The sequence below is a fragment of the Harpia harpyja genome, chromosome 7, assembly GCF_026419915.1.
Source record: "Harpia harpyja isolate bHarHar1 chromosome 7, bHarHar1 primary haplotype, whole genome shotgun sequence".
Taxonomy (NCBI): Eukaryota; Metazoa; Chordata; class Aves; order Accipitriformes; family Accipitridae; genus Harpia; species Harpia harpyja.
This window is the reverse complement of record NC_068946.1, coordinates 25,906,644-25,930,242: the sequence shown is the minus strand read 5'-3', so window position 1 is coordinate 25,930,242 and position 23,599 is coordinate 25,906,644. Positions and strand designations below refer to the sequence as shown.

The following is a 23,599-nucleotide window of genomic DNA, read 5'->3' as shown; positions in this document are numbered from 1 at the left end:
GTTTGAGTATTGCACGTATTGCATTGCATTTCGTAGCTGAAATATACTGCACAACTAAGCACTTAGAAAATCAGTTGGGTTGGAACATTGGCTTTTGTGGAAAAATTGAATTAATAATTTTCTTAGAAATGCTTTATTTTTATTTTAAAAGGTTTTTAAAAGCAATTATTTTATAGAAGGCTAAAGATGTTGTGGGTTTTTCCTTTAAAAGAATGGGAAGAGTGAGTTAAAATTTCTTACAAGAAAATCCTGGGTACTGATTCACCTAGTTGTAAAATTCAGAACTTGTGATGTTCCAGAATGGTAGCTCTAAAGATAGTAACTGTGTGTGTTTGTGTGTGTTCGTGTGTGTTCAGGGCACGACTCCCTCCTCAGTGAGAATTCAACCCTCTCTGTCTGAGCTTAACTCTGGAAGGTGAAAAGAGCTGTCTTTCTATTTAGAAGGAAACAGAGAGAGTCATCAGTAAACTGTCATCCCGAGTATTAACTGTGTAATGCTTCAAAGCTTTATATAGATTAAGTTTTAAAAAACAGTTCAAAGCCTTGTACAGTTGTTAATCATTACGCAAGTTATAATAGTATTATGGCATTTATGAAATAAATCCTATCTTGTTATATGCTGAGAGCAATACAGGGATGAGGTAGTAGTTTTCTAGTTGTAGGATATGCATCCCTGAACACTTTTATATCAGATCCATATATAAATGCCTATCCAATTGCATGTAGTGAGGCTCATGGAATCTGCAATGGACTGTAAAATGACTTCTGATTACTTAAAATTATCTAAGTAATAGTTATATTTATGTACTTTTTAAACTTCATTTCCTATTTCCAATACTACTTTTAGAGGAAATTTAGTTTTGTAGTATGTGCATTTAGTTTTGCAGTTACATGAAAAGATATTGCAATATTGCTGACATAAAGTATTTAAAAGGGACAATATCAGTACATAAAATTACAGTATATGCATTTTGTGGGTAGTGTTTCATTTTTTGTAGCATGGTGTCACTTAGGGATCACAGGTCTTTGTTGTGCTAAACAAAGTTTTTTTGAAGAGAGTGAAGCCACTTTCTTTAACGTGGATATTCATGCAGAGATGCTTTAAGCTTCCTGGACAGACTCATAGCAATGAGGCTATCAATATAGGAACCACTGCTTTAAAATTTTCTCCTTTGTGAATTGCATGGTTTTGTAGCGTGCTTTCAGACAAGCGATGTGATTTCTCCTGTAGTGCACCTAGGTGAATTGACGTTACCAGATAACTTTACCCACACACAATGCAAGGTATAGTTTATGTTGGAAAAGATAATAGTTGCTGAGTCTGTAATGAGAAGCTATTCCATGAGCTGCACAGGGAACGGTCTAGTTTCCATTGGGTTTGTGTGAGTGAATACTAATTTGGGTTTCTTTCCTCACCTAGATGCCAGTGATTCTGAAACACTGACCGCTTTTAAAAGTTACTCAATTTGCTGTGACAGATTCAAAAGTTAGTGACGGTGTAAGTGGCAATGTCCGAGCTCATTTCTTTAGGAAATGAGGCTTGAGATGATACCTGCTACCGGTTTGATAAGGAGGCTTCCTGAGCAGCAGGTGATGCCTGAGAAGTCCAAAAGAATGTTAATTATTGTGCTGCTTTTACTTTGTGCTGCTTTTGCTCATGTTTCTGTGAAACTTTTATGCAAGTGTAGATTTGCAAACTAAAGCAGGTGCTGTTGTGTACAGTCACCTGCAGTAACCCTAACAGTCCTCTTGTAAGTGCAAACTGAAATGACAGCAAACTAATTTTTCTTTTTTAACAGTGGAAAGAGTGGAAAGAGAAAACCTTTCAGACTATTGTGTTCTTGGTCAACGTCCCATGCACTTACCAAATATCAACCAGCTGGCAACCTTGGGAAAAACTAACGAACAGTCTCCTCATGGCCAAATTCACCACAGTACTCCAATCCGAAACCAAGTGCCAACGATGCAGACAATGATAAACCCTGGGCTCCTGTCTCCTCAGCTCAGTCCACAACTGGTGAGGCAGCAGATAGCAATGGCCCATCTGATAAACCAACAGATTGCTGTCAGCCGGCTATTGGCTCATCAGCACCCACAGGCTATCAACCAGCAGTTCTTGAATCATCCACCCATCCCTAGAGCTGTCAAACCAGAGCCATCAAATTCATCGGTGGAAGTCTCTCCAGATATTTACCAGCAAGTCAGAGATGAGCTGAAGAGAGCCAGTGTGTCTCAAGCTGTCTTTGCAAGAGTAGCATTCAACCGCACGCAGGTATCAATTTCTGTTCTATAACCAAGAAGTGTTGAGAGGTCAAAGTTGTGGCTCTTGTGGGGCTGTATGGTTTTGCTGCAGATCAAGGCAGGAGGTGTGCTGTAGAAACAAGTCAAACCACCCGCTGTTTTTTCCCCCAGTCTCTTTGTCGGGATTGAGCAAGGCTGTTTCTTCCCAGAACAGCTGTTCGTTTGCATTTGGTCACCCCTGTACTGTTACCTGAGCTTTGTTCTCTAGCAGTAATTCTGCTCGTGTGAGTTCTTCCCCGAGTTCCTCCCTGTGGTTATAACCTTCCACATCTGCCCCTGCCTGATGGCCAGGAAGAGGTAACAGAGACTGTGAGAGTCAGAGGTGTCTTTGGGCTTCTGTCGCTTCCTCAGTTCCTTCCTGTGGTACAACTGATGCCACAACTAGTGCCAGAGGCTACTGCCACAAGAAATGTGTAAGACAAGTGTGCATAGGCCTAAAGACTGCTGGGAAAGATGTCTGCCATTTGCAGCAGATTGTGTTTGCTTTCCTACATCTGACACAGGATTTCTCACTTGCCTAGTGAAATGCAGATGTTGAAATGATCGCGTGATAAAGTCAGCTTAAGCCTAGCACCTGGAGTACCCCGGGTGAATGTGTGTTCAGAAAGACAGGCCATTTACATTTATCCTGCTGCCGTTCACAGCATACAAAGTATCATCTCTCAATTGTGATACTCTGCAGCAAGGCTAAAGAAATGGAAAGTGGCTTAATATTTAACATTGGTACAAATTTCTTTTGTGCAATTGGAGTTGGTCTTTGAGGTAAGCTTTACCAGCGAGAGAAAAACGGGGCGGGGGCGGGGGGGTGTCTCCTGGAGGTCTGTCCCTTGCCCCGTACAGTGCCTTTGTCTGTTCTCCTGCATTAATGATTTTCTTTGGCACTGCCATTTTGGAAATGCCATGTTATGAGGGAACTAATTAAAGTATGGAGCACATTTTTATTACTTCCCTTCTTCCATTAAATTCATAAGATGGCTGCACTCAGAAAAAACATTCACTTCCAATCAACGTGACTTTGAGTTCTGGGGTTAGCCTTGAGGATATCAAATGAAAACTACATAGGAATGTATGAGTATTTCCTCTTTAAAATGCTGCTTTTAATTTGGAAAAGCTTTTCATCCCTCTGGGATCATAACCCGTTGTATATAAAGCCTGGTATAATCAAGGTAGATGGTATTGACAGAATGACATATTCTGAACTTGAGCGAGAGGTCAGCAGTAACATTGCCGGTGAGGGTTTTGCCACTGTCACTGAACATAAAGCCCTGCTTTAGCCAGATTGGGAGAGCTGGGTTGGTAATGCCCAAGTCTGTCTTTAAACCAAAAGCTCATTCCCCAATGAGAAAGCTGTCATACAACTTGTGTGTTAAATTGACAGTTCTGCTATTGTATTTAAAAGGAGGCAAGGTTTTGATTCTGTGTGTCTAAGAAACCCCAAGCCTTGCATGTTACTGACCAAACACTGTATATTGACTTTCCAGGACAGCAGTTAAAAGACAAGCATGTGAGAGAGAGCACTCTGGCCTCTGCCTAGCAGTGGCACAGCATTGCATCTGCCTATAGCGTTTAATAGCAGCTACGGTAGAGATTGCGCCACACTGTTGATAGATCATCTGAAATGTGGACTAAATCAGCTGCAGTATGGTTTGGGGTTTTGAGGGGTGGGATTTTTTTGGTCTTTTTACACCTCCTGCAGTGTTCTGGCGTAGATCTAGTGGGTTTAGGACACTAAGCAGGTCTTTGGGTGAAATACGGTTTCTTCCTAACTTCAGTGGCTCCTGGCAGTGTGACTGTGGGCCAGTCACACCTGACAGCATTTTCAAATGCCCTGTATGACTTAGGACACCAGGTGTGTAACCATTCAGACTGAGCTCACTTATTGGGAGCACAGACCTGAGCGGCACTGAGTGGACCTGCCAAGGTAATGTCATTTGAGAAGGTGCCAAGCACCTTTCCTGGGCAGGGCTGCACCTGGAAATGGGATGTGAGGCTCTGTCCTCCGACCAGTTTAAATTTGAGTTCAGTATATAAAACAGTGTCTGTAATTCAGGGTGCTAGTATCACTGGCTTTGTCAGTCCTCCTGTCCTGCTCCTGACATTTATCTTAGGGTGCACTAACTTCTCTAGCTTTTCTTTAAAAAAAACCAAAAAAACCAAACTTCCCTGATTTTAGTTGCTTCATTACAAGATACCAGACACAAAATTTTATATAAAAGGAAAGACATTACCTACGTCTTAGCTCTCCATCATAAGTAATATGACGTACTGTACAGTCCATGACACTGATTCCAGAACAGGCAAGTCTTAAATGTCCATAAAGATTTGCTCATCTCACAGCTCTGTTTCATTAGTCTACAGGGCCTTGATATAGAAGACCAATGGATCTTACATATAATGCATCATGTCCCTAGGAGCCATCACTGTAGCAAAAGAATGTAGGTACATATTTATGCTTTCCTGTCCTGAGCTTTTAATTCCAACTCAAATCAAGCTCCCCTCGCATCAGAGACTGTTATTAAGAAGAGGTGCTCAGACAGTCAGCTTTGCGCTGCACAGTAAAAGATGTGGGATGTTCCCACACACCCGTGGAGGAGAAGCAAACTCCGTAAAAGGCACTTGAAGTGGAAGTTCAAGACTACTCTCACGTCCTTGTGTTCCCCCTGCTGCCCCTGAGGATCCTCTCCTCAGGAGATGCAGAGAGGTGTGCGTTTCTCTCCGGAAATGTTTGGGTTTGTTGCATTTCACAGGAAGTGCCAGCCTTAGAAACTGGAGGTCTGTTGTTTCTCGTGATGGTACCAAATAATAGATGCTGTGTGCCAGCCAGCTAATAATTGTATTAATCACTGCATTATGGGCCATTGCTTAATCTTTCTTCGTGGTAGCTCTGTGGTGCACATTAGCCTATAATTAAGTGTAGCTTCATGAAATATGTACTGTGAGGCTTGTTTAATAGATAAACTATTCTCTAATTTATTTTAAAGTCCAATGACCTACATACTCAATGCTGAAAAACCCCCTCTTACTAACATTATTTCTCCCCTGAGACCTTCCATCTGAGCAAATCTGTTAAACGAAGTAGAGGAGGCTTTGATCCAAACTAGGCTAAATCCATCGGAACAAATGGCTGACACATGTATGTATGCATGTGTGTGTGGGAAGGGGGGCGCGAGGAGGGTCAGAAGAAGGAGAGGTGCAATTCTATGGTTTGTGAAACATCCAAATCTTTCTCTTAAAGTTGGAAATACATAGCTTAAGACAACAGTATTTGCTTATACCTGTGGTGATGTTGTCTGCACACATGAAAACAAAGCAGTTTGGGCTCTGTGACAAATCCTGTGCATTTCCTGGGGCACAGTGCTCCTATTGAGGTCCCACTCTGAGATGGGGACTGAACATCAGGCAGCTTCATACCTGCTGTGCACATGGGAGGGCTGCATGGGGTGTTTGGCCAGGAGCTGGCCCAGGCTGTGTCAGCCATGAAGAGAGTTTCTTTCAAACAGAAAGTTCCAAAGTGAACTTTTTCAGATTTATTTGAAACTGGGTATGAAGAACTCTCAAAGTGTGTATGACTGATTTTTAGTAAATGCCTTGGGCTAACCTCTGCCCCTTCTTTTTATTTTGTCTTTAGAGAGTCAATGTCACCATTTTCATTCCACCCTGTGGAATCTAAATGCCTTTTTATTCAGCAAACAGGACAGGTGGAAGAGAGTTATCAGACCCACAGAGACAATAGAGTTATTGAAGGTGGTTTTAATGGCACTGTTTCCAATGAGTAGGAAATTCCTACATAACCTTCAAAATATTTAAAATGGTGGTGCACGCTATTATGTTTGTCTAAGCTGGTGTTGCCTACAACCTGCTCAGCAATGATAAGAATGTTGTATGTTGGAAAGACACCCTCTTAGGCTGTGTGTAGCATTCCTTTCTCTTGTGGAAGCCAGCAGCACTGCAGTTTTCAACTCCAGATATCGTCCACTCTTGTGGACTGCAGTGAGTTGCTATTCAAACTTGTCAAGAAGGTGCTGTAGCCCAAGGAGTGGAGCTGGGGCTGGTCTGCCCTGTTCCTAGAGCCCTGTTGAGACGGGTATGATGCAGGCAGAGGGCACAACACAGAAGGGGTGTTTATATTCCTGGCCCTACACTTAGCTGGCCACCATTTCCCTCCCTCCAAGGCAACCAGGGGGCCCACTGCCTCATACAGGGAAGAGTGGATCAAGGGAGTGGAGAAAGCTTGCCATGACTAAGGCGGTTAGCAGTATTGCTGGGGCAGGAGGTTCAGTTTCTTGCTTCTGTAATTGCATAGTTTGTGCCCAAGTTCTTCATGACCAAGATCCTTGGCCTTGGCTCCCCTTTGCAGCTCTGCTGGCCTGTGACCCATAAGTTGGAAATTTGCAGGCTCCTTGATTTGAATGTGTTGTTTACTGAAATAGTTTGTTCCCTTTGTTCAGACTGCTGCTGTGAACTAATAGCTTGCTAATGGAAAAATAGGCATCCTTGTCTGGGTCTTAAAAACTGCGTGTAAGAGTGTGAGTGGGTTTGAATGGAAGGCAGAGAGCTGTATGAGGCCCATCAAGCACTTGAGAGTTACATGGTCATACCTGATATCTTTATTTTAAAATGGAGGGCATTTTCATAAAGCATGTTGACATGCAGCCAGGCTGTAAGCTGAAGTTGCCATTAAAACAGTCATTAGTGAAAGCTTTGCTTTCTGTTAAGACTTTGGCACTTTTTGATTGTGTAAAACCATTCAATCTTGAGAAGAAAACAAGGAAAAGTCTGATTAATACTGCAGATCCACAGGAGAAGTGCAACTGTCAGAGGCAGAGCAGATGCACCTTGCACTTGGAATTGCCTTTTGCCTTGTGCACATTTTTAAAAGCAGTCAAAGCTTTGGAAAGGCCAGAGTGAAGGAAGTGCCTGCAAGATACAGGCTGCAGAGGGTGAGAAGGTTTTAATGCACAGGGGGAGCAGCTGTCCCTCATTGGTCTCAAACAGTGCAGTAAAATCAAAGGGGCTGTCAGTGCAGGCTGGAGTTCTCCAAAAATGCCTACCTGGCTGAAGCATGCATCATCGTTAAATCAGGATAACTTCTAGGTGACTAGTAGCCTCTAAAAGCATGAGCACCCTTCAGGCTGGCCAGCTGAGCTACTGTGAAATGGGCAGCAGGACAAGGGGACTGCTGGCCAAAGCTGTTACCAAGGCTATGGACTTCTTCCTGGAGGAGAATACACACATGGATTTTGGCTGTCCTCGGGGCAGAGTCCTTGTGCCATCTCCCGCTTGCACTATAGTGTCTCCTAATACAGCACTCGGGTTGCAACCAAAAGGTTGTAATAACCAAAGCTTGCTTGTCTCAGGTTGTAATGTATTGAGAAGTGGGCAGGTGGTGATGGTTACAGAAGAAAGAGGACTATTTTAAGGAAATGCATGAAAACGCTCTCTCGGATTTACTGTGTCCTTCTCTGGGAAGTTTTTTAGCAAATCTGGAGGTGCTGAAGTGATCTGTGCTCTTCAAAGTCCTAGCTGGAAAATAGGTCATTTGAGTCCTGCTTTGCATAATGAAAATGAACATACTCTCCTTCCTCTTCCCGCTTGCTCAGCATCCCTCTGTGCTGCAGGCTCGTGGAGTTGCAGTCAGGACAGTTGGTCAGGCTGTTTGTAAGAGTCCAGACAGTCTAAATCACTGAATCAGTGAACTGGTTCTCTCCTCCTCGGGAGTGCCCAGTGGACTGCAAAGCCTATAGACTGAATGAGTGTTTCTGTTTATATCTTTCTTTCTTTTTAAAGCATCTTTTTTTTTGCCAATGTTTTGACATAATAGCCAAAACTAGTAAAACGTTTGGGCGAGTGGCCAGTGCTTGTTTTACTGAACAGCCTCAGAAGCTGGAAATATCCGTGAACCTGAGGCTTTGTGAATGAAACAGTTGTGGTGCCACATACAAAGAGAGCTGGATAAAAACACTGGGCATGTTCAGGCTGCTTGTAACTCTCTTCCCAAAGAGCAGTGCTCCCTCCCTCCCACCCTGAGTAGCTCTGGGTGAGAGCATTGGCTTTCCAGCCTGCAGAGAGGACAGCGCTTACCCAGCTTGGTTCCTGCCCGGTTAGCTGGTGCCTAACTGCTCCTCTTTGGATTGAAGTAACAGCACAGGGAGGAGGAAACTCTACCAGCCTCAGATGTAGTGAAATTTATGATGAAATAAACTAAACTGATCCACCTTGTTCGGGGGATTCGGTCACACCTTGGCTGCAGGAGTGGGCTGAGTCGCAGGGAAATGCAGGATCGATGCTGGATGGTGCCCCAGCTTCTGGTGTGACTGTGTCCAGGGTCCTGCAATGAGGAAAGGGGAAATAATGCTTCTGTGGCCTGCAAAGGTGTCGCCGGTCAGTTGTAGAGGGGTTGGGGACTCTGAGAGAAGGAGTGTGGTAAGGAAGCTCCAAAGAAAGGCTTTGGAGGCAGGCAAGGAGGGAGGTGGGTGGTGACTCCTCATTTATGTCTAATTCTGCTTTCTTTGGCAAAATTCCCCCAAACTGAAGTGGAATCAGAAAAGGGTCCTCTAAGAGGCTGTAAGATTAGAAATATGGTTTGTTGAAGTAACTAACTCTTCCACCTCTACTTGCTTGTGAGCCAAATCCTGGACAGAATTCCTTTTGCAAATAATTTTCCCTTCAACTTAAGTGAGAGGAAGACAAGCAGCTTTAATTCTCTGACTGGTATCTGGTGAGACAGTCATGCTGCATTCATCGCTATGGTGTCTGCTCCATTGTGCACAGACTTTCAATTAGCAAGGGTTCTGGTTTTGGTTTGGGGGGGATTTTTTTGTTGGTTTTTTTTCCCGATAGAAAACTCTCTCTTATTGCATGAAACCCTTTCATGCTGCCTGCTTGTTTTATTCTTGTGTGTAATGTGGCACAAGCAGCGTTCTGTTGTACTCGCAGGAAAGAAGGCAGTCTGTAAGGGAAGTGCTTAATTTAATAAATTGCAGATTTTTGGTACATGGGATATTTGTTCCAACAGTGGGTTTTGCACTGCCCAAAATTTCAGTTTCAATTAACTTAATTGTATTCAATAGGCTGAATGAAAAGATCTTAAGTAGCATGTGAGTCAGGCTTTTAGAATGTGTGCTTGTAGGAGGCGGCTGCTGCCTGCTCAGCTGATGCATAGGAGTGTCCTGAGCCCTGGAAGCAAATGCATGGATATACAGAGTGTGCACGAGCTGTGCGTCTTGCTCATTTTCCGGCATATTTCAGTATAAAGGTTTGACATGCGTGTCATATAAATGGTGGCACTTTGTGGCTGCAGGTGGTCGGTCTTTCTCTGCCTCCTTTTCCCCATGCATCCACATTCAGCTCCACATGCACATGTCTTCCCTCATAAAAAGAGATACCATAATAAAAAAGAGGCTTTATTAAACTAATGTAATAAAGGCATTTTCTTTGAGGATTTAAACACTTCATTTTTAATAATAAAAATCAAATTGTCATTGTTGCACCCTGTATAAGTTTTATTCAAATCAGCCTCTAAATGCTTTGTGCCTAAGCAGCTCTCTCCTGAGATGTATGTATTTTAGCATTAGTTAAATGAGTTTAAGAATGAGGCTCATACTCTGGCTGTAGGCAGTGAATCTAGAGATCAGGAGATTTCTTTTAAATGAGGGACTGATGTGATGCATTCAGCTACACTGAGGGGTACTGAGAGACAGCTGGTCTCCCATTCACACCGATGGAAAACCAGTAAAAGTCCTTTGAGTTCTGAAGTTCATATGAACTGACACGAACGTGGCACGGCGCGTTTTGCCCATTGAGACAGAAGAGTTGGTCAGGGAACAGGGTGCAAACACAGTTTTGCCTGTTGGAAACTGACAGGATGGATATGAAGGTGCTTGGTTTGGCCAACCACTCAAAAATTGCCACTGATTAGCTAAAACAATTTTGCTTAGCAAAATTGAACTGGACACGTTGCCAGAATAAGCATTTGTAAGAGACTTCCAGCACTTCTGCTTCATATCCTAGCTGGAATTAGGAAGAGATGCAAGGGAACGGAAAGAAAGCAGTAAGCATTTGAAAATGAGCTTGAGTCCTAAGAAGCCTACAAGTACTTCATATAGAAGTTCTTGTTGAGTGCTGTATACTTAGAGGCAAAGAGAAGTATTCTTAGAATTGTTGAATGTATCTTATTCAGCCCAGAAGACAATACTGAAGGTGGGACTTGGAGTAAATGCAGAGAGGCAGAGATGTCATGGTAAAAGCCTGCCTTGACATGAGAAAAACACAGTGGGTGGAGGCACTTTATTTCCTTGAAGGCTTATGAGAAGTTGGTGCTTCTGCTGCAGAGCTCCCCGGGCTGACCTGCCTCCTCTAGCTTTCATTGCAAGTAGCAGACAAGTTTATATATGGTCATTTTAGCCTGGCAAAATCAAGGTTCTTGTTGTCTGCTGAAGGTACGATTTCAGTGCAGTTCAGTAGGAATGAGTAGCTAAGCAGGGGTTTCCTGAGTGCTGCCTTCCATGGCTGGAAATAGGCCTTGTGTGCTGAGAGGGGACAAGTTTACATCACTGATAGTTAAGGTTCAGATATTGAAATTGAGTAAATCCGTACATTTTCTGATCCTGATCAGTGTCACAGCTATACCTGATGGGAAGCAGAATAGCTGTTCTATTGAGACTGTCAGTTACAAGTACTGGGCTGAAAGTACTTGGAGCTTTAAGTACTACAGGAGCAATATTTTTCTAGTATTTCAGCATTTTCTCTGTTGCTTTTGGCAATAGCTGAAGTATGGAGAGGCACAAATAAACAGAAAGTATGAAAAAAGTGTTTATGCTTTTTTAGTCCTTCATATGTATAATCTCCTTATGCAGAACATAAAAACTGAGGTTTAGCACATTAGTTGGGTTTATTTAAGTTTTTGCCTTGGCCAGCATTTCGATTGTCCAAAGCCTGTTTGAACCTTTTTAACCTTAGTGCCTGCTCTAGTAGATGCATTGCTTAGGTCTGTACGAGGGGGAGCACAGCTCCCATCCAAGCCATCGGACCTGACACGTGTGAGGTCCTGGCCAGTGCTTGCGAGTCTCCTGCTGCCTGATGGCCCTCATCCTCCTCTGTCCCCAGGACATCGGTGTCTGGGCTGCACTCCAGCATGACCTCCTCACCCCCATCCAGATTGCTTTGAAAAGCTCTGGTTGGAAAACTGTCCTGTGTTTGGTCACTGGTAGTGCAGTCTGCTGTCCCACTGAGATCTCATTTACACCCTTTCCAGGTCTGAGCCAAAGCCCTTTGGGAAGCAGGCAGAAAGGCTTCGCTTGCCTTCTGTGGGCTTTGGTTGAGCCTTTGTGTTGGCCTCGAAGGCTGGTCAGTTGGTCCTTTGGATGTAGGAGTCTGTTTGAATAACATTCGCTCTACATTGTACTGCATCGTTTTTCAGAAGTTGCTTAAAAAAAGATTTCTTGCCCATGAGGTTTGGGTTGTTTGTCCTGGAAATCCGGTAGTTAATAAAAATAGAAGAAGTGAGTTCACAAACGGAGTTTCATAGAGGTGAGTGCAAAGCAAACCCCCATGACAGCGACTATGCTAGCTTGAAAGACTACATTTCAGCTAGTTTGAAAAAACACTGTCAGAATTACTCTTACCTTAAATAGATCCAATGACTTCTTTATTTTGATTGGACATGTGCTCCTTTCTCCACCGCTGGTATTATTTTTGTAAAGTCAATTATGGATCCAGTGTGTAATTTTAAAAATGGTGCAAGTTCCAAGGGTAGACCAAACTGTGCCTGCTCAGAGTCCTTGTCTTGGAGTGAGTGCACACCTCATTTGTGAGCATGGCCTGTGTGAACATTAAAGTTTTCATCAGTTGCCTCTTCAGCAGCTGGTTTAAAAATGAGGCACAGGAGTGAAAAAGCAAAGATATTATCAAGCTACATGTCCTAAAATGTATTCTGAGAGCTGTGTTTGGTATAGAAGATCTGTTTGGCTATTTAAAATCAGTTTGAGACTTTCTAGTCCCTGAAGATCTTCTTTTCGGTTTGCAGAGTTGGTTACTCCACAAACTGCCAATTTTTTAATTTTTTTTTTTTTAATATGTGAGACGTAAGTAAGTCAGAATGAGCTAATTTAGCCAATGGAATTTTACAACAAATGTACGAATGCTGTGGGTTTCCCTCCCTCACCCCCTCCAGCAGAAACATAATTTGCAGAAATGAAAACAGTCCCTGGCTGGCTTTAGGGTTTTCTCAAAAATAGAAACAGTAGGGTTTGTCTGGCTGGGCCAGTTTCCTCACCACACACCTGGTGTATATCACTTTAAAAAATACATTATGCCTCATTAAATTACAATTAAATGAAATCATGATCATTTGTTTTTCTGGAAGGAAGATGTTTTGCATATTGAAAGCCTAATTTGTTGCAGGTGACAAAAAGGCTGAACAGATTATTTAATATCACTTTATTTTTTATAATGTTGCTCACTGGTTAGTTTGTGTATATTTCAGTAGCTCAGAATTACATTATTGTAAACGTTATTGCTCTCCAGATACTTTATTTTGTCATCCTACCCTATCACTCAGCTATCTAGCCACTGTTGTTTACCAGCATTGTTTCTCTTCAGTTGCAGGAGGACATGAGATTTTTCCCTCTGAGTCAGTTCTCTTATTATCTGTCCTGCTGTTTACATGGTTCCTAAGCTGCCAGAGCACTTGGAGGAGCTGCGGAAAACCCCTCTTTGCAACCAGGTTTTCTACCTGTGGGCCTGGAGCAGGGTGTGGGGGAGCACGGCTCGGCCCCCGTGAGGAGGTGCCCGGGGGAAGGAGCTAGTCCCTCTCCCTGGAGCAGCTGCCTGCATAGGGAGGTGAGGCTCCCAGCCTGGTGACTGAGCAGCAGCGATGCAAAATATTGCTACATTCCTGTAGCAGAGATGAGACCCTTGTAGAAGCAGGAGGCACAGGCTAGGGTTCAAAAATACTGAATCTAGCCCATGATAAGCTGTTTCTGGTGATGAATCAGAGCCTCCAAGCACAAGAGTTGGTATCTCAGGCAGCGAGATACCTCTTAGTGCCATGACCAAGCCACTTGTACCTGTGAGACTCTGATTTACATAGGGAGTCAATGACTGCACTGAAAAATAATTGCTGGCATGCTTTCACATATGTTTCTGCTCTCCATTTTTGAAATTGGACCATAAATTTAGCCAGGCTAAGATGGGAGGGAGAGAAAGCTGTCTTAGAGTCAGCTCCAGTAGCTTTCAGGTGCCTTTCTTTCAGCCTAAACTCAGTAATTTTTTAAGTTGGTCTTTTCTATAAAAAAAAGAAGCTATGTATCCTTTAAAAGACCCCCAAAACTAAGAATTTAGAGAATCTGTGGAACTGATATTTCATTTATTTACTGCATTTCATTTATTTACTGCATTACAGTCATTTCCACTGACTTTAAGGGAAAATTATAATAGGGACTTGCTGTATTGATCTTGGATTCATTCAAGTCATGGCTTCAAGCTTCTGTAATGTCCTTTTTTGGTTAATCTCCTTCAGTCTGTGAGCCTGGCAAACTTTGGAAAGCTTTTCAAAATGTTCCTAGCTTCTCTGAGGGGTGGTAAACCCTGAGGAAGCAGCCAAGTATGAGCATGCAGTTGTGTTGAGATCACAGAGAGTAGAAGAGGCCAGCCCAGGGCCGGCTCAGCACTGCACCTTCTTCAAACTTCTTCCCAGTGTAGACATTTTTCACCAGCCGGCTTCTCTCTCTGATCCCTTTTCTGACTGGAGGGTCCCACCATGGCTCCATTCCAGCTCCAGTCCTTCTGGTAACTACTCTGATAATTGCAGGAAAGTGTAATTGGGAATCTCTTAGCTTGATTACGTAGATGAGGAGCTGAAAAAATGGAGGTGTGCAGCCTACCTTCAGGTTGTGTGTGCAGTTTGTTTTGAGCAATTCTGGCATCAACGCTGCTGAAGTAGAGCTTTCATGTATGTGTTTTAATGTAGGTGTTTAATAGCAGATAGCAGATAAATGCAGATACAGATAAGTTGTTGCTGGTCTGTTGGTTTTGTCAGGAAGTCTGGTAAACAAGATCAATATATACTAAAAATGTTGGCATTTGGTTAATTGGCCAACTGTCGTGGCAGTGTTTTAGCAAGGCTCTTTGGAGGAGACTGCCTGATACAGAAGAAAACAAACTAAGACTAAATATTACAGGGTTTTGACTACGTGGTTGTTTTCTAGTAAGGTTCCTCTTACAAGAAAGGAGTAAGCCTTGACTATACTTTTGAGGCAGCTTGCCTCAGTCATGGCTGTAAAAAACTGCAAAATGCTCATGTCAACAGCGACAGCTAAATCGTGTCTGGGGCACTGCGGTGTGCCTTTGCACACAGTTGCTGAACGTTGCTTCTCTCAGCAGTAGGTCGAGGTGAGCTCTCCCAGCTCCCACTGGGATTTCACATGGCTTCTGTGGCCGGCGTTCCTGGGAGCAGCAGTGCAGAGAGCCTCTGGGTCACGGGGAGCGGGAAGCGTATTGGACTGCTCAGGGAGATGTATTGGCAGAATAGCCTTTTAAAATAATGATATTTCTTATGATATACACCATTCTTATGATATACGTAGTCTTGATGGGCAGAAATGATCCCTGTCTGCTTCTTTGCACACCAGTACTTTTAAACATCTATAGTTCAGGAAATTGCTGTTACTGCTTTTTGGAGTAAAATACTTATTTATCAAGTGTCGGATGCGAAGGGGTGCCTGGGGGAAGCTGGTGGCACACACTGTGTCCTGGTAGCTTCTGTAGGCTCTGATCCAGGCTTGTGTGTTGTGCCTTTAACTTCTAGATAATCTGTGGAATTGTTGAGTGCGTACAGTTATGCATAAATTTAATCCCATCATTAGATTTAAGCCTCTTTTAATGACGTTTTCATCTCTCCAACTCTTTTTTTTTTTTTTTCTTTTTCCTTTTTTTGGAAGTGCTGTGCTGGTTACCTCTTGGAATAACGACTTTTGTAAAAACGAGATGAATATGGTGTTCATTCATGGTTGCAATGTGAAGACCGTGGTATTTTAAAATGAGGCGTGAAAGAACAGGTTAAGTCCCTAAAGCTAGATTCTAGGTCTTTATTATTGCTCCATTTTTCTCCTCTCAGAAATGACTGTCCAAACCAAAATGAACGGACTGTAACATCAAAAACGAGCCAAACATTTTTCTTTATAAACCTCCTGCACTGTTTAAATGTCGAAACTAAATTTACCAACCTTGGCAGATTTGTCAAAGATGAACAGGATTGCCAAGTGTTCCCAGCTTCAAGTAAAAAGAGAGAGAGAGATCTAACAGCTCCTAAAATATTTGCAGCAAGCACCTGGTGGTAACTGCAATTTCTTCTACCCAATGCACCTACCTTTCTATCCAGCATCGCCATACTCAGAAGCTTATTACAGTGCCAGAATAGGACAGTCCCAAAATAAACCCCAGCCCCCAGAAGAAAAACACTTTCCTACAAAATATCCCCTCTGGGAGAGCCCATGAGATTCTGATGTAGGTTCTCAGTATTGCAACCCAGCTGGTTACACTAAACAAATTAAAACAAAAAAACCCAAACCAAAACAAAAAAAACCCCAAACACAACACATGACAGGGCTTTTTTTTTTTTCCCTTTTTTTTTTTTATTAAATTTTTTGAACCAGGGCTTGTTGTCAGAGATCCTGCGTAAAGAAGAAGACCCTAGGACAGCTTCCCAGTCCCTCCTGGTAAACTTAAGGGCAATGCAGAATTTCCTCAACTTGCCTGACTCGGAGCGGGATCGTATCTATCAGGACGAGAGAGAGAGAAGTATGAACCCCAATGTGAGCATGGTGTCTTCAGCTGCCAGCAGCCCAAGCTCCTCCAGAACCCCCCAGGTAAGCTGTGATCCCTTTTTACTTGTTTGTTGTGTGGATTAGTTCAGGGAAGGAGTTCTCCTCTGCCCTTTCCCTGTCTGTTGCCCCCCCCCACCCAGATGAGTTGTGGAAATCCTTTTGTAAGGTTTTGGAATGGCTGTTAAGAGGCATTTAGTGGATTTCAGCAAGACATTGTGATGATGATTCTAGCTTTAATCAATGCCATAAATGCAAAAAAGTATGTAACATTAGTGCCTGAAAGAGTGCATGTGGGCATTACGTACAGGCTGTTGATATATGTCCACTAAATGGCTATTATAGAACATATTGTAGAAATACAGCGCACATAACTTTTTATCTGTGTCCATTACATTCTGCAGAACACAGAGGAAAATTTCTGGGCTTGTGGAGAGGTTCATATATGTTGCAATAAAAAGTGTGTAGTGAACAGAGGTCAACAGTGAATTAGATAGACATTGCTAGAAATCAGCGCACTCCGTATCCTGCATAGCAAATCACAGTCCTTGAGTTAGATGTTTACACCCATAATTATTTGAAGTACAGAAGGTAGAGATGGGCAGGGTGCTGGGCAGGAAGATGATGCTTTACAGCTCCAAATGAGCTGTCATATCATTGACTTAACTGCATGTGTTTATTAACGTGCTGTTGCCGCCCACTTCCCTGGTAGGTTGTTCCTTTGCACTAAGAAAGAGCATCCACATACTACACTGTAATAGTCATCCCCCCCTTTTATCAGACTGCTCACAGCCCAGACATATACTCTGAAAAAGCGAGGGTGCTTGCACAGAGGTGATGATTAACTCCCGTCACGACATTTGCCTAACTTGAGTTTGAAATTTCTAACTGTGCAGACATGAGGGGTCAGTTCTAGCACTTCTCTTGATCTTTCATAAATGGGCCCGTATAACCCTCATGCTTTGGTGCTTTCGCAGTCACGTAGTCTGCAAAGTCTTGGGCTGTGTTAGCCATGCTTATAATAGTATTGCTGAGCACTTCTCATATTGAATTCTGTAGCCACAGCTGCTAAAAATAAGTAAGCTTGGGGGGGGGGGAATAGTTCTACAAGCAAACTGATCATCCTTAAGGAAGGTGTGTTGATTTTGTAGAAACTGTTGAGCTTGTTCAGTTTAACCTGGTGTTTGGGTGCACTTCACCACAATACATAATGTAAAGAACTGTTTTCACTGAAAGCAAGCATAGCCTGCCAACCCAAATTTGACACTGAATTTTTGTTACATAGGAAACTCATTGTATACCTCTTATCTTTTTCAGTTACCTTTGAGTGAAAATAAAATTATAAAGGGAACTGTTTTCATGTTTAAGTAGTATATCCACTTTCTGCTTTTGTATTTATTCATGAAAGAATTAGCTTATTCCTACTTATATTTATTGCAATAGATTTTGCAACTGGAATCAAATAACAGAAGGAAATGGAGAGTTTAGATGCAATCCAGTGAGAATAAAAGTTGGATCTGTTGCCTCATCTCATTCCTCTGTCGAAATATGACATTTTCCTGTGTCCTAGCCACAGCTAGAACATCATTTAAAATCACAGAAATTTTGCCCGCCTTTTCAAGGGCTAAGCGTTGCTAGAAAACCATACTCTAGAAGTATAAAGCAGCCCATCCTTGCCTTATTTCGGCCTGAAGAATCCAGTAGAATATTGTGAGGTTTTTAATCAGCAAAAGCAACACACAAAGGTTTGTGTACCCAGTACTTGCCTTGTGCCCGCTGGATAACATTTCCCCAGCCCTCAGAGGGCCAGCACCAGTCAGCACAGGTGCTGTTTTGACAACTTGGACACCTCTGCAAATGAGGCTGCTTCCCAGCTCCCGGGCAGGCAGCACGGCTACTGTGCTTCCCCATATGCCCAGTATTAGTTCTGGTGAGACAAATGCCATCCTCACGTGCAGCGCAGCGATTCCCGGCAGCATCACCTCCCCAGGCAGGTATGTTACCTACCCCGGAGTGGGGTGCTTCGGGGCAGCAGCGGTAGGAGCTCTACCGTCCTTTCAGGAATTGTGTTTGGGTGCCGGAGAAGTTGGTGGAATGGCGTTTGGAAACACGGTTTCCATAGATACCGATCTCCTGCAGCAATACTTCTGGGAATGATGCTTGAGTGTGTGGGGTAGGAGGAGAGCGCTGGCAGATACCTGTGGAAGTGCTGGTGCTGGGGCAGTCGTGCAGGCAGGTGCAAGGGCACGCAGAGTAACCCGGCTCAGCTCTCCCTAACTCTGAGCCAGCCCTGAGCCCCTCTCGTGGGGTGTCCCCTGCTCAGGACCTGCCCCAAGGTGAGAACGGCAGACTGGTCCAGCAAATGGGTGTGAGTGCCGTGGGGAAGAGGCTCTGAGCTGTTAGGGGTTCTTGTGTGCAGGGGGAAGACGAGCAGTAACGGCTGGGTTTCAGCGCTCTGACGCTGTGGTTGCAAACACTTCTTTCTTTTTTCCCCAGTGTTTGCGATGATACATTTCACTAATGGCAAACTCCTTAATATCAAGACCAGTTTTGAATCTAGGCTTCTAACATAAAATACTTCATTTTAGTGACTGTGATATTTTGGTTTGGTACTTGCCCTACGTATTTTGGTGATTAAATAAAAATGGTGCAGCTTTCAGGGTGTGTAGGGCAGGCTTTTTTCTGACGTGTGGCTGCGGAGCTAGTAGCGTAGGAGACCCATGCGGGACGGAGCTATATTTTAAATCTTTCTTTTACATGCTAATTTTGTTCTCAGGATCTCAGGCCTCTGTAATGGCCTTTGAGGCTGTGGTGACCTCGGCTGCTGCGCTAGCCAAAGGCTCCAGCGACTGGGAAGGCTTTTTTTATACCCGTCAAAGCACGGCAGGGCCTTTGGTAAAATTAAGCTCCATTAAATGAGTCCTGACAGACTTGGACAGTCCTCTTCCTTCCCATGATCTCTTTGTTGTTTTCTTACGTTTCCCACAATTGCCCTAACTCTCATCTATCTGTGAACATTGAATTTCAGAGCGTGGTGTCCCTGTCAGTCCATCCATCGGGCTGTACCCCGCATGTGTTCACGGCCTGTGGATGGTGGTGGGTTTAGCACTGGGACACGGGGGGCTGCGGTCTGTCCCAGGTGCTGTCCACCTGCCCCCGCCTGAAGGCGGGGGGCTAGCCTTAGCAGGAAAATCTTAGGCCCTTTCTGCGTGGGTCCTGCCTACGACAGGCAGGGAACAAGCCCAGAGGAGTGCCTGCTGAGGTTGGGGGGTAGGAAAGGGAGAAGACAGAGGTTGGTTAAAGCTTTATCTGGAAGCCGTAGGAAGAGTGATTAGTCTAGATTGTTGTCTTGATGGGATTTTGGCTCCGGTATTAATGTGGTCTTTGGTACAAAAAAGACACTAGGGAGAGGAAGATTTGCAGGACAGCAAAACAGAAGGAGAAGTTCAGAAGGTTTGGTTTTGCCTAGTTAACCTTCCCATTAACAAATAGGCATTTGGGCATGCCTGCCTAGTTAAAAATTAACATTAGATGTACTCTAGCAGGCTTCAACTCTGGCACAAAAACAGGAGCCAGCTGAAAAGGTTTATAATTGGGCCAAATACCTGAATCTCACCAGGGTTTATGGGAGGTTTGGTTCTATCGGGAAGTGTGAGCTTTGCCACCTAGGTTGTTTTATTTCCTAAGTTGTTACATCTCAAGAGAAAACAGAGATTTTTTTTATCAATAACCTACATATTTCCCTTAAAAGGCATAAGGGCTACAGTGATCAGCCCTGGTATCTCTCCTCTTTGAGCTTCAGGAAAGCAAATGAGATCTGTCTCTCCAAGGGGCTGCTGGTGCCGGGGGTGCTCAGCAAGCATCACACCACCCTTGCTCCCACGCCTGCCATTGCATTCTGGGGACCGCCACGGCCAAGGGGCTTTAAAATAAAAGTCTTGTAGCAGCCTGCTGAACTGTATTGATAGAAGCCTTGTAGAGGTAGTCCAGCCCAGGGAAAGTACTGGCAGCGTCCGTTATTGTCCTTCATTTGTCACAGAAGCTGATGGGAAATCATTCAATTAAAAGGAGTGCAGTGGAATACACAAAATCTCAATATGAGTTTAGGAGAATGAGGGCAGCACATCAAAGGCATGCCAAAGCCCAGCTTTATGAAATGATTTTTTTTTTTTTTTTTTTCATTTCCACTGATTTCCTAGGTGAAATTAGGTGACTGTCTGGCTAGCATAATGATGATAAGGCTGGGAAACCATACATACTCAAATGACATACGTATAGTTTTAATAAAGGATGAGGGAGACTTGAGGGAGTGCATTAAATTGAGTAATAATTTATTATTTAGAGACCTCTACCCATTTACTCATTTTTTCTGGGAGAATTGGCTCTTCCTCCAAGGTGTAGGCCACTTTTAGAGAGGGGGGAGAGCGTAGAGGCTGGTGCCTCTGCCGCAGTAGCTAGCTGGCAAAGCCAACTTCAGCGACTGCCTGCAGCCGAGTGCCCTGGCTACCTATCCTGTTGTTGAGCTGCTCAGTAACCATGCTGGGAGAGGGAGAGGGGGAGAGTTGACAGGGCCTTGCATGTCCTATAGGAATGCACTGCAATTATTTCCAATCACAATTAACCTGATTAGAATAATGGACAGGAAGTGTCCCTCTGTAGCTAATGCAGTTTGGCATCAGCTGACTGAAATCCTTTGATAATTTCTGCACAGATGGCTGGGCTGAAAGCAGCACTTTTTTAATTATTATTTTCATGGTCTCTTGGTAGGCCAAAACCTCGACACCAACAACAGACCTCCCCATTAAGGCGGATGGCGCCAACGTCAACATCACAGCTGCCATTTATGACGAGATCCAACAGGAGATGAAAAGGGCCAAGGTATCTCAAGCTCTGTTTGCCAAAGTGGCTGCCAATAAAAGTCAGGTGAGTGGTATAGGGGATTTCGTTATTGCGGGGCTTTTGGGGGTTTTGTTTTTAAAGCAAACTCTGGGGTTGGAACTAGACCCATCTCCTCCTCCCACCAATAAAAATACATCTGTTCCTACAATAATAACAATCTTCATCTCTGGGGAACCTGTCGTGTTTTTGGCTTTTGCCTGCTTAAGTGGTTTCCTTTTCCCTTTTAAAATAGGCTGAGGAAAGGATCAGCTCACAGCCGAGCTTTTTCTCCGCTTTTGTACAAACACTCATGTCTTTTCCCACTTGTGGTATATAACTTACACCTCTGCTAGTGGGACAAGGACCTTTCAAAATGATGGTATCCTTCTCATTTGGCAGGTAAAGAAATTGTTTTCTTAAGTGATTAACTGAGGGAAGGCAGTGGGAAACCGCATATTAGGCAGGTGTTTCCCTTTTTTTGCATGTTGCATATGCTGCATACGGTATTGCCATGTGAATAATTCACATCAGATCCAATCATTTTTACAAAAAGGCATGAGAGGGCATTGCAGTGAGTTCTCCTCAATTAATTTCCACCTTGGGTGTAAAAAATACATGTGGGCAAACCTAGATCGGAATGAAATTCTTGAAGAGAATCCATTAATTTAAAAATTTCATCCAACTCTTTAAAAAAATATAATGCACCAGAAGGGATTTTGTGGAAAGGAGGACAGACAGAATTTTTTGTAGGAAGGGCAGCAAGTGGGTTGGAGACCATTGGAAGGAATTGTTTACTCAGTGAAGAGGGCTGCTTCTGATCCTGGTTGAAATCGCTCAGTTGTGCTAAGGAGAGGGCACCAGTATGCACACAAAAATGCACAAATGTGTCTGTGACAATGAGAGAGTGGGATAGAAATATTTAGGTGCATGCACTCTGCAAAATACATACTTTCTTTTCCTCTGTGCAGGGAAACAACGTTGTAGTCATTAAAGTAGATGTAAAATAAGAGGTTGAAAGGCATATAAACAAAGCATCGAAGGCTATCAAAGCACATGGGAGAGCCTTGTCCTTATACCTTGTTACAGGTATTTGTGCCCAGACACATGGAGGTCTGATTCATTTTTCCTTCCTCATTTTATCATTAATTTTCTTTGCCTTTTGCTTTCTCTTATCAGGGTACAGGGGTTACAGTCCGCAACCCCTCTACCCCCCAACAAAATCCCAGGCACAGTATGAAATACACAAAAGGAAAATACCATGGAACCCTCTTAAACTGTTAAATGCATAAAAATCTCATGTACCACATGGCAAAATATAATGAGAACTGGAGCTGTTAAACGAATAAAGCTGTTAAAAGCATAATGCCACTTGGCACAACTACTGTGCATTTAACGGTTTTCCACTGTGTAATAAATGACATATGTGGTAAACGTGCAGTAAATATAAAAACTGCACAATTGATTTTGCAAACGTGCCCCTTATTCTTTACTCCATGCAGATATCAAAGTTCCACCCAGAATCCGGACTGGACAGCTTTTAATAAGGAGTGTTTAACACAGACTGAATGCCAGCTTCTCTGAGGTTTGGCTTAAAATTGCCTGCAAGCTTCCTGTCATTATACCCAGAGGCTTCTTGAAATAGAGAGGGTCTGAACCACCCAACAATAATTTGGGTGGCTCACCAGCTTCGGTCTGTGCCAGCTTGAGTGCGCTTCTCTGGCAGCATTGCACACCAGTACCAAAACAAAAATAAGCTCCGTAGTCTTTCACATGGAAAAAGAACAGGGCAGATTTTGAAAGCCAGATGCAAAAGGTTAAGAACAGGATCCACAAATGTTACTGTTTAAAGCAAAGTTACTGCACATGAAGGTTTTGTTTCTTCAGCAGCAGCGAATAAAGAAGTGTTTCTGAGGCCGATGTTTCTTTTGTTTCACAGCCCTGCCAAAGCAATACTGGCTCCCTGGGATGACCCAGCATTTGCCATGCTGAGATGTCATAGCGCTCTGCTGGAGCATGAAAATGGTTTATGGAGGCACTGGAAGGCAGGGACAGAGAAGCCGTAGCCAAGAACCATAGCGATACGGGGCCTCCGCCTGCCCCAAAGCCCACCTGCGTGCCTGCCCCCCGGCCTGGTTTGGGGTGTTTGTGGTGTCCCACCACTGGCTGGGGTGCCCTGTGGCCAGGAGGAGTGCCAAAAGCAAAGACCCAGCTGCTTGTGTAGGGGAGAGCCACCGGCATGGTGGGATGGTCGGCGTGTCACCTTAGGTCTAGCTTGTCTAAAAACTGGCGGTGGGGCTTTCCCAGTGCTTTGTGCAGGCCAGTTGTGCCAGTCGTATGCATTTCTGGTGAAGATGCTGCTGATTTCAGCAGCTGAGTTACATGGTGGGAAGCGCTCATTGAAAACTGCCCATGTTTGCAGAAGAGAGAGTTTGAAAGGGGGGAAAAAAGAGCTAGTCTGAGGGTTTGCTTGGACTCTCCGCCAAGGTTCGTTCACTTGCTGTTCTCCGCAGGCCTGGCTTGTGTTGCATTGGCTTCCTCTATTATTCCCTCACCCCAGACTACTGAGAGGCTTCCAGTTTGCTAACAAGGCATGTGTTATG

General features: G+C 43.7%; 1 protein-coding gene across 2 annotated transcripts in view; it reads left to right on the top strand.

Annotated features, from left to right (window-relative positions):
* The window catches only part of SATB2 (SATB homeobox 2), a 137,880-nt gene that overhangs the window by 79,097 nt on the left and 35,184 nt on the right, over window positions 1-23,599 (top strand). For both annotated transcript variants that reach the window (XM_052793306.1, XM_052793305.1), the window contains exons 7-9: window positions 1,800-2,272; window positions 15,954-16,166; window positions 20,889-21,044. In XM_052793306.1, coding sequence (XP_052649266.1) covers window positions 1,800-2,272; window positions 15,954-16,166; window positions 20,889-21,044 — 842 coding nt within the window. The remainder of the gene's footprint in view (window positions 1-1,799; window positions 2,273-15,953; window positions 16,167-20,888; window positions 21,045-23,599) is intronic.